The sequence below is a fragment of the Carassius auratus genome, chromosome 1, assembly GCF_003368295.1.
Source record: "Carassius auratus strain Wakin chromosome 1, ASM336829v1, whole genome shotgun sequence".
Taxonomy (NCBI): domain Eukaryota; kingdom Metazoa; phylum Chordata; class Actinopteri; order Cypriniformes; family Cyprinidae; genus Carassius; species Carassius auratus.
In genome coordinates, this window is record NC_039243.1 from 9502775 (window position 1) to 9513955 (window position 11181).

The following is an 11181-nucleotide window of genomic DNA, read 5'->3' on the forward strand; positions in this document are numbered from 1 at the left end:
TGTAGTGAAATAATATAATTACACTTATATACTGTTTTATATGGTGATGTGTTTAGTTATTGTGTAGTTTAATCGGGTAAATAACATTAGACCACCAAACCCAATTTTACAAACTCAACAGGTGAAAAAAAATGTCTAAGGCTTGCATTTTAGAAACGCGTCATTTAAACTAAAACATATTCGATTAGGTCGAAGTACATTTAATTTCACAACAATTTTGTATAACATCTAGGTTTTAATATCTTTCTTTTTGGCGTTCAAATCACCTCAGAAATCAGTAGCGCATGAACTAACTGCGCATGCGCGGTTTCTCTTGTCAAATCACTCAGATTTGAGTAACATTAATGTTAGTAAAAATTATGGGATCTTGTAAAACTGCTGCACAATGTATATCATTAACAGATAAGCAAGACACAAACGCAAAGGCAAGGCGAGGTTCGGCTCGCGATACTCCATGTTTATTACTTTCTTTGGGGAAAAGTTGGAGAAATATATTGAGTTTTTTTTGTTGGAATGTTTTATTTGATTTAAACTAGCATCACTACAGTCTCTTACTGTGAATAAGCGCATGAAATGACTGATGAAGCAGTGGGCTGCTGTGCTGTACTGACAGTGATTAAGTGTCTGCATTACAGTGAGCTCTTCTATATTCATATTAACTGCAATGATAGTGACATCCACACAATGTTGTTGCTTGGGCTCAATCAGTCATACTGTCCAGCAAAAGAAAGATTAATACGCTTCTTCTAAGGTTCTGATAATCACTTTATTGTGACTGGTGCTGATTCTGATTATGGCAAATGTCAATGAAATGATTAATTTGCACTTTATAGAGAGGAATTATTCAAATTTCATAGAGAAAAAATACATGTACAGAAAATATGCAGCAGAAATAAGAGTATCAGTTAAATTCAGAAGGGAGTAATGTAATGCACAATGCAAATTACTTTATTTTTTTAAAGTGCTTTATAATAAGTCAATAACAGATAACACTGCTTAATGTGTAACTTGTTCACTTTAAATAACATGCATAAAAAGTGCAATACATTTTCTGTGTATAACATTTTTACCAATATGTATTTAATAGAAGTAAGAAATTTTGGCCTATCTTAAAAAAAAAAAAATCTATTGCCATTTTTGAATTATTATTAGTGTAGTTGATTATATTTATTTAGTATTGGTTTTGCACATAGCCTGTTTTAGCAGAAACATAACAGTTGTTTACACTAATTAAAGATTTCCTGTTCTTTGTAAATTACATTACACCTTTTAATAATTTTAATATATAATTAGAAATGTATTGATGTGATTATTGAAATCACATCATCTCAATATGTGGTAAACTAGTTTACGTTTGTTTTTAAAACAATGCGTTTGGAATATCCACTTCAGATGACTAATAGACGGCAAGAGTTTTTTTATTTTTCTTGAGCATTTACAAAACATTATTTCCACCATTAACACTAAAGCTCTCTGTGTAGTTGCTGAAAATGTACACCAATACTACATTAACATACAAGCTGCAGATATTACATTCATTTGGAAGAATCATACTGAGCAGTATTTATAAAAACAATATTTATTAGTCACGTTCCAATTGACTATTCAACTGAGAGGTACAGAGACAATACTGAAGATGCTAATAATGAGGGAAAGACGGCAAATCAAATTCATACAAGCAAATGGAATGTGGAACAAAAACAAAAGTAGGCATAAATACAAAACAACTGACAGCACAGCCGTAGCACATTATAAAACTAAAAGAGAGAGATCTAATTTACAACTCTACACCTTGTTAAAAAGGTCAAGCTACTTGGATGTGAGGTTCAGTGCTGCAAATCCATACAGTACATGAGTGGGACCCGTTACAAATAATGCAATAAATCGCTGTACTAAAGGTCCTCGCCAAGTAAAGTGTGACGCCCATCACAATTTGAGCTTCTTCTTGCGGCCACGTGCCTCTGAGCTCCCGTCCTGCTTGCGTTTCTGGGCCTACGGGGAAAGAGGGATAAGTCATTAAAAAAACTGCTCTACAGCTTCTGAGCTCACTCTTCAATTTCCTCCGTAATTTCTGTGATGAAGAATACGACGGGCACAAGCTCACCGAAGATGTGCGAGGGCCCCTCTTCTTCTTCTCCGCTTTCTCTCGCTCTTCCAGCTCCATGTTCTCACGCTCGATGAGCGTGATCAGTGTGTTACATCTCCTCTGAAGCTCCTGTGGTTACATAACAGTGTTAAGATATTTGGATACATGAATATTGCTCGTGACATTAAAATCAATCCACATAAATCTCACCATGGCCGTACGGGACTTGAGGAACCAGTCGAAGCGGAACTGGGGAGAGTTGCGTATGCACTGGCGCAGCTCATCGTAAACGCTCTCCTTGTCGAAGCCCAATTTGTGCAGCATGCAGATGAGAAATCGATCTTCCTCCTCGGTGTAGTTCTTCCCTTTGTTGGTGCCATATGAGATCCTGAGCTGATGGAACGGCGCCTTATATCGACCAATCTGGAGAGAAAAAAAAAATTCAACCCTCCGATACGGTTGGTATCATTGATATACTATTATAGTTTGCAATATTTTTAGCATGTAATTTTATTGTGTTTTCATTTCAATCTTAGTTGAGTTTTAGTAATTTTGTACAAAGTTTTTTTAGTTTTAGTTAACTTCCCTGTTCTGAATTATAAATCCCAGTAACACTACTTTGGTGTCCTTGTTACACAATGTTACTGTATAATTACATGCAACTAATCCTGCATCAAACCTTAATCCTAACCCTATAGTGAGTATGTGTTATTAATTAATATCATGCAGTTCTTATTACAATGTAACAAGGACGCTTTAAACAAAAAGAGTAATCTAAAGCTCTCACTGAGAAACAGAAGTGTGACTCACTTTAGAGTCCAGTGCTTTCTTGATGCTGATCCTCCTCTGGATTCGGGCCTCTCCTCTCTCGATCTGAGCCATGATCTTCTCAATGTCCTGCAGCTCATTGCAGCGCTCCCAGAACACAGCTGCACACAAGCATCAAACACATCTTAAATCATACACTTCCTGTGTACAGGTGAGCTGTGCGCTGGTGGACGGCGTATCCACATACCAGAATATTCCATGACCTCCTCCGGCGTTTTGCCCTCGACCTCACGGGCGATGTTCTCGATGTCGTCTCTTCCCCACTTCTCATTGGCCTTGATGAACTGATTGAAGTCACGCTTGGTCCAGATAGTAAAGCCCTGAGAACAGAACACAAAAACATCACCTCATGGATTCTAGAAGGTGGAAACAGCACAATTCAGACTAACAGAAGGAGTTTAATGTTATCACACGGAGATCAATGATACTTCAAGGTGTCCTGTAAACATGAGAAGATAAGGAAGTACCAGTGGGCTGGAGCGTGGTATTTACCTGTGACAGGAGGTTCTCCTTCTCCTCCAGTTCTTCCTCATTTAGTGGTTCAGCTTCATCGATCTTGGCCTGTTCCTCTTTCTGCATTTGGGCCGAGTTGGGCAGATCGGGGTTTCTTGGCACCTGTTAGCGCAGTGACATCACGCATCATGAACTTTAGTAGGAATTAATGCTTCTGAAGAGTTTTGAATGGAGTGTCAATTTTGTTGACGCCAACCTGAAGCTCAAAATATAGACACACCTTGTAGCCGATTGTCTTCCTGTAATACAGGATCTCTTTTTCCAGCAGCTCAAAGAGCCGAGGAGGGAAGAACTGGAAGTCTTGAACATTGGGCTGTTTGGGAGGACGGGGAGCCTGAGGGAACAGGAGAAAGGTCATTAAGACAGCTCTAGGGTTTCCAATTCAAACGCTGATTACGGTCAACAGCATTAGGGCTAATGATACCTTTGGTGCTTTGGGCTCGCTGACACGCAGGGCCTCTCTGAAGTAAGCATCCACAGCGTAGTTGGCCTTGCGCTCTCTCTTGGGTGGCTCAATCCAGTTAGTGATGACCTGAGGAGGAGGGGAGTTCAGGTTGGTTTGTCATTTTCAAAACACAAACTAGAATGACAAGTACTTGTTGCGATCTGTAATGCATTACCTTTTTCTTTTCTCTGTAGTCTTCACCCTCAAAGTTGTACACGCTGTTCTCTGTGTCCATGGTGAAGTTCCTCAGCGAGCTTTCGCCAAGATTAGCCAACTTTTCCTTCATCTCCATGGTCTAAAGCAACCATTAGTAATGTTATAGAGAACATTTCTGTAAATTAGCTCAAAAAAAACTGGTCGCTTTTACATTTTAGTTCAGCTTTGTGAAGTCATTTCTCTAGATCGGGTCCTACCTTCTTCTCTCCTCTCTCCAAGATGGCATCGATGTCTTCATCGGTGATCTCGCTCTCCTTAGAGGCGAACACATGAGTGGCACCATGACGAATGATGGACAGCATCTCGTCTTTGCCTAGTTTACTTGTGTTTGGATCGACCAGCCTGCCTGTTGGGAGGAAACAGTATCAACTATATTAATACAGTCACGTGAATTTGAAAATGTATTAGAAAAAAGGAGTGACTAAATGTAATAAAATATTATAACTATATTTTATAGCAACTAATAATTATCAAATAATCATACACATACAATCACATGAATTGTAATTGAGATTTTTTTTTTTAATTTTTACAATTATTTTACAATTAATAGAGAGACAGACAGAGATAGATAATATATCTCTATATATATATATATATATATATATATATGATTATTAAAAAAAAAATAAAAAAAAAAAATATATATATTACTTGGAAGTAGATTCCTGTTTGTTTCACGTCTTACCTTGTTGAATGACGATGGAGTCTAAGCGGAGCTTCATTTCTGCACGTTCCACAATTCTTTCCTCCACCGTATTGTCTGTGATGAAACGGAAGACGCGCACCTGCTTCTTTTGACCAATCCTGTGGGCACGATCCTACACAAAGAAAATCCAATGAACATGAAATACAACTCAATTCCAGAGAACATCTGATGCTGCTTTGGAGAGAAGGACTTTTTAATCAATTCTGGCAAAGGGAGAACAGCTACACAAGTGTAAAAAATAAAGAAAACCTAGAATAGACTTCTAGGAAAAAAGTGTGCATAGTGACCATCGCCTGAAGATCCACTTGAGGATTCCAGTCCGAGTCGTAGATGATGACGACATCAGCAGTGGCCAGATTGATCCCAAGACCTCCTGCTCTGGTGCTCAACATGAACAGAAACTTTGAGCTGTTGGGCTCGTTGAAGGCATTGATGGAGATCTGAGGAGAATGTTAAAGACTTTATCAATCAATCTCATTCGTTTGTGTTTGTAACCGAGCTGTTCAGTCACGATTGAAGGCAAGTTTATATGGCTGTCTGTAACTTGTTTGCAATAAGAAAGTCTTGTTTTTAAAACACTTATGCATGCAAACACACTATAGGTAGCATATCATGCAAAATCATCGTCATACCTGTCGCTCCTCATGAGGAGTCTGTCCATCCAGACGACAGTAACAATAGTTACGCCACATACAGTAATCCTCCAGAATGTCCAGCATCCTGGTCATCTGACTGAAGATCAGCACACGGGAACCTGCACCAATGAAGAGAGGGGCATGTTAAAAGCAACATGTCGAGACAATTTAACATTTTCCCCAGTGAAGTACATCTTGCAGTAAAGCGGTCACCTTGCTCTTTCAGCTTGGGCAACAGCTTGTCCAGGACCGCCATCTTTCCGCTGTTGACCACCAGGTGGAGGTCAGTGGTGTAGGGCGGGCCGGGCTCCGCTCCGTCGAACAAGTAAGGGTGGTTGCAGCACTTCCTGAGCTGCATCAGCACATTCAACAGACGCATTTTGTCCATCTTCCCAGCAGAGTTCAGGATGTCAATGTCTTTCATCAAAATCTTGGTGTACCTAAAGGGAAATAATAACAGCTCCTTATTTGTCTGTTGATTCTGGTACTTTGATGTATGCATCTAAAAAATTAAAATTAAATGCACAATAGAGATATGCATTAGTACAACTAATAATTACCATTCTCGCTGCATCTTGCTAAGGCCAATATACATCTTGGTTTCCTTTTTGGGGAGGAGAGACTTCTCCACATCAGCTTTGATACGTCTCAGCAGGAATGGACGGAGTACCTGTGACGTGTCATTATTTAATTTTAACAAACATTTTCATGAGATTTACCCACTGATTCATGCTATAAATGTCTAGATTGGATCCGAAGGAAAATGAACTCACGGTATGTAAACGCTCCACCAGTTTTGTGTCTCCCAGACAGTTATTGGTGTCAAACCAGGAATCAAAATCCTGCACAAAATGGAAAGGCAAAAGGCATTCATAACCGGTTCAGCAGCAAAAAGGGAATTTCAAAAGAAAGTTAATCGGCTCTTATGCCCATGACAACATGAGCATGTGCCACTGTTCTTGCGGCAGAAAGCAAGACTGAAGTGGCACCTCTGAGGAGTTGAAGACGTCAGGCAGCAGGAAGTTCAGCAGCGCCCAAAGCTCATGGAGGTTGTTCTGTAGTGGGGTTCCCGTCAGCAGCAATCGATTCGTGGTCTTGAACTCTCGCACGATCTCTGAAAGCTGAGAGAACAAACTTTACTAGTTACATTTAGACTAGAGGAAACCAGCGACTGTTTGTGGAAGACCGATGCAACTGCAAACCTTTGATTTCTCATTCTTAATGCGGTGAGCCTCATCAATGACCAGGTATCTCCAGTTGAACTTTTTGAAGACGGCCCTCTCGATAATGAGCATCTCATAGGAGGTGACGCACACATCCCACTCGCCTGGCAGCAGTGTGTCACGGATAAAAGCCGTCTGCAACCAGAAGCAAGTTATTAGATGGGCATAAATTCATAAGTGTTCTTCAAGCACTAATTCACAATAAGATCAACGGAAAGCCCTTCTTACTCTTTCGTTTCTGTCACCGATGAGGCAGACAGCACGTAGAGAGGGAACCCAACGCTTGAACTCGTTCATCCAGTTATACAGGGTGGATTTAGGCACCAGGACCATGTGTGGTCCAGGAATGTTTCTATAATGCTTCATGTAGCCCAGCAAAGAGATGGTCTGTAGAGTCTTACCAAGACCCTGATGGGACAAGAGAAGACAAGAAGTTTGAGACCTTTTTAATGGACGCAAGTCTAAAACATATCAACAGCCAGAATTTGGTTTTTAATTATGAATTATAGGGGTTTCCATAACTTTTACAGGCTCGGAATCAACAATTATATCCATCAAAACAATGATATTTCTATGCTTTTTACAAATAAAAGGACAAGGAAATGGTGAGTGGAGTCAAACCATTTCGTCAGCAAGGATCCCGTTGATTCCGTTCTCATAGAGGGAAATGAGCCAGTTCAGTCCACGCACTTGGTAGTCTCTCAGTTTGCCGTTTTTCACATCTGTTAATAAATGTTCATTGGCAACAATAAGCTTTCATTGAAATTACCAAGAGGCCATTGACCTGATTTCACATAAAAACACTGTTCTAGGTGTTTATTACAGAGATTAAGTGTTTTAATGCGTGTATAACTCACAGGAAGGTGAATCGTCAAAACGTGTGCAAACGCTGGTGGCCTTGCTGCTCTCACTCAGCAGCTCCTCATCCTCCTCCTGCTCTGTCCGACGGTGGCGGTTACTTCAAAACAAGGCACAGCGAATCAGCAGGGAGTGATTATCTGATAGACACGTCACTAACACAAGGAGCAGAAACTACTGGAGGTATGACTGAACCAATAATAAATGCAATATTTATGACTGATGGAGGAAAAACCCTAATTGAAAAACAATTTGTATCATATGAAGCATTATAGAAATTAAGGTGACTTGACTAAGCCGTATCGCGATTCTACTTTTATTTTGATTAAGCATGCAGCTCTAGTAACTGAACCATGGCTACACGCAGTTAAAATCGATAGAGAAGTGTTTTCTCTAGTAAAATTCCCACTGATTTTTAAAAACATACATTTGTTTATCGGTGGTTTCACCAGCAGTACAATTTTTATGCAGAAAACAAATGGGAAAAATTGTTGTGAAAACAATTCTGCTCGAATAGTTTGTGCAAACTCACTCTCCAGCAGAGAGCAGGTTCTGCTTCTCGTCTTTCTTAATGCGAGGACGGCCAGGCTTCATCTTCAGAGGAGAAGTTGGGGTCTTCTGGGCAGCTGGTTGGATGAAATGAGCAAACAATTCGGTCTGCTTCAGGAGGTACTCGAATCTGTTGGTCCGATCTGTTTTCTGTTGAAACAAAGCAGTAGAAGTCAATGTCACATCTAATTATGGGTCACCATTCTTGCAAACTGTAATATTTATAACTCAAGTAACTTTGATTGTTATGGAAGGCTAAACGCATTACCACTTTTTCTTCATATCCACCCGGCTGGTCCTTGTCCTTCGCCGAGGGAGGTGATGACGACTGCGCTTCACTATCCATTGCGGTATCTGAAGCTTCATCGTTACCATTTTCTGAGCCATCATCCTTAAAGAGAAACAATGATGTAATTTAAGCTTGAACTGCAGAAAGAAACATATACATATATATATACAAAAAAGACAAGACTGATGGACTGTGTTTTGTCTTGTTTTGATATTTCCTATGAAACAGGAAGTTTGTAAAAAACTGAAGTAGTGACAGATCATTTCTTCTGTATTGTGATGCACACCTAATCAAGTTATGACATTTCGATTGAGAAAAAATGTGGTCAAACTAAAAAATATATAAAATAATACATGGCTGAATCATTCACAGTAAGATTCTTTTAACAGTTTTTTTCTATAAACCTTTCCAATTCATGGCATAAGTGCAAGGAAAAATAGTTTAATAACATTGTATTAGTTTTATGGTATTCATTTCCTGTAACCAAATTTGGGAGATGCCTAAATACTATTTTAAACAATAATAATAAATAAATAAATAAAATAAGCAAAATGTATTTGAATGAATCTAGTAGGGATGTAACGATTCACTCAAGTCACGATTCGATTTGATTCACAATTTTTTTTTTTTTTTTCTTAAGACAAATTATAAATTTAATGTGTGCTTTTATCATTGCTTGGACAAAATGCTGCACATTTCTTTGTGAAATTTAAATAACACACTATAATATACTAATATAGCACTTGCATATTATTGCTCTTTTTGTTTTTGTTTTGATTGCTTCTATTGTCCTCATTTGTAAGTCGCTTTGGATGAAAGCGTCTGCTAAATGACTGAATTTAAATATAATCTAATTGTAAATAACAAAACTAAACTGAAACAAGCCCCAAATAAAATACATCTTTCATATAAACAAAATATGGCTTTGTCGATGCACCTTACATTTAAAATGAAATGGCAACCACTGCATTTAATCATGATTCAAACAAAGATGTGGCATACATGCAACATGAGCAGCTTTTAATCTAAATTTCATTATATAATTTCAAAATTTTAAGCAAAAACAGAATGGTTTGACTTCACATTTGTGAAACTATACATTAAATCTGCATGAAACCGCAGACGAGCTAAAGGAGACGCAGATTTAGAAAATAGGTTCAAGTTTAATTGCACGCAAACTTTAAAGGAAAGGAATATTTTCCCTCAAGATGCATTTGATTGGACAATACTTTGCATACGCCCACGAGGGCTCGATTACGTCATGGACTTTTTAAGTCTGTTTCCTAAAAAATAAAAACACATTTTAAATGCCTACATTTGCTATTTGTCCATTTTACCAATTACACGAGCATGCAAATGACATCAGAATAGGACACAGGTTTGGTAACAAAATATGAAAGCTTTATCATGGAAGGACTGTTCTTTGACGACCGTTACAATAGACATTAGATCTGAACTTCACTTTAAAACAAATATTAGTTCAGTATAAGAATGCAGTTACTAAAAGCAGCACACATACTTAAAAATACGCCTAAACGACAACCTAATAAGCATTAAGGACACTTTTGTGGCGGCGGCGGGTTCAACTTCAGACTCGCGCCACAGGAACGTCACATGAATGAAACCCCACACTACAGAACTTTTATTTTGTATTACATCCACAATAAGAAGAGTCCAAATGTTTAACTGGAGTTCAAGACAAAGATACCTGTCTGGTCAAAATGTAGTGTGAAAATGAAGCGTGGTTAATTTAAAGTAACTTTACCGTTCTTAAAGTAACAAAATATCAACACCATCGATTGTCATATTAAGTTTATTCAGACGACAACAATATATAAAACTGGCCATCTCTCTAACCCCATCCCTAAATATGCCAATTTACCAGTGTAAAAAGTGATCAAAATGTTGTTGTGAGTGTGAAAATGGACGCTGATCTGCTCATCACCTAACGTTATTCATCTGAGCCGGAACAATAACGTTAACGTTCATGCTAACAAAAACTTTTTCAGAGACGCGCTCGGATGGTTTATCGGCGCTTTGTTTCCATCACCATCAGTCCGTGTTTTAAAGTCCCAGGTGAGCTGGAATGTAATTATTAGTAAGATATGATGGTAAAGGCGCGCTCACCTCTGCCGGAGCAGCCGAGTGGAGCTGGCTCGGCTCTTCCCGCGGCTGCTGCTGCTCCACGCTGCTTTCTGTTTGGGACATGATGGGCTGGCTAATTCCGTTATTTCGCTATGGATACAAGTAAATCCGTTTAAAATAGGTACGAAAAGCCGAAAAAGTATATAGGTTTGATTGGGAAGTTGCAAAATATTGCCCAAATAGAGCAAGCACACCACGCGTCATTCACGGCCCCCGGCTTTTCTGTTGACACTGTTCCCGCAAAACGGGCCCGGACACAGACTATCGCGAGATTTCAGCCGTTTGTGACGTCATGCGTACAGTAAAAGGGAAATGCAAACCAATATGCGCTGTTTTGGTATAATTTCTATCCGATAATTATTTTATGTTATGAGGGAAGTGTATATTTTGTTGTTGTTGTGTAATCTATTTTCTTATTATTTTTTTTAATCTTTTTTCTTATTTACTTATTTTTCTACTTTCTTTTTTATTTTTAATTGCTGTATATTCTTTGGTCATCCTTGAACCCCTGACTCTCCATTTGTTTTTTGTTTTTCAGTTTGTAATGTATTAAACACCCCTTTTTTCTTTTATTTTGTTGTCATTGTCTATCATTTTTATTTGTTGATATTTGTATGAGCATTAATAAAAAAGACTTACGTTCTTTTCAAACGTACGTTCGTACGTCATACGTTTTCAAAGATTT

The 11181-nt window shown here is 38.5% G+C and overlaps 1 protein-coding gene across 1 annotated transcript; it reads right to left on the minus strand.

Annotated features, from left to right (window-relative positions):
- Positions 1-1563: 1563 nt before the first annotated feature.
- On the minus strand, positions 1564-10755 carry LOC113061302 (SWI/SNF-related matrix-associated actin-dependent regulator of chromatin subfamily A member 5-like). The gene is made up of 24 exons (XM_026230360.1): positions 10479-10755; positions 8331-8453; positions 8046-8212; positions 7513-7613; positions 7277-7377; positions 6884-7063; positions 6635-6790; positions 6422-6553; positions 6206-6274; positions 5993-6102; positions 5646-5872; positions 5430-5551; positions 5085-5237; positions 4777-4909; positions 4286-4434; positions 4048-4167; positions 3852-3959; positions 3648-3761; positions 3407-3529; positions 3102-3234; positions 2897-3015; positions 2297-2509; positions 2105-2215; positions 1564-1992 (listed from the first exon to the last, which is right to left on the minus strand). Exons 1-24 carry the CDS (start codon positions 10557-10559, stop codon positions 1927-1929), a joined length of 3111 nt encoding a protein of 1036 aa, XP_026086145.1. The 5' UTR covers positions 10560-10755; the 3' UTR covers positions 1564-1926.
- Positions 10756-11181: the final 426 nt, after the last annotated feature.

Coding starts and splice junctions, on each gene's coding strand:
- LOC113061302 (XM_026230360.1), bottom strand. CDS start 10,559: ATGTCCCAAACAGAAAGCAGCGTGGAGCAGCAGCAGCCGCGGGAAGAG. Junction 3,960..4,047: donor ACTACAGAGAAAAGAAAAAG/GTAATGCATTAC, acceptor CCTCCTCCTCAG/GTCATCACTAACTGGATTGA. Junction 3,235..3,406: donor AGGAGAACCTCCTGTCACAG/GTAAATACCACG, acceptor TTCTGTTCTCAG/GGCTTTACTATCTGGACCAA.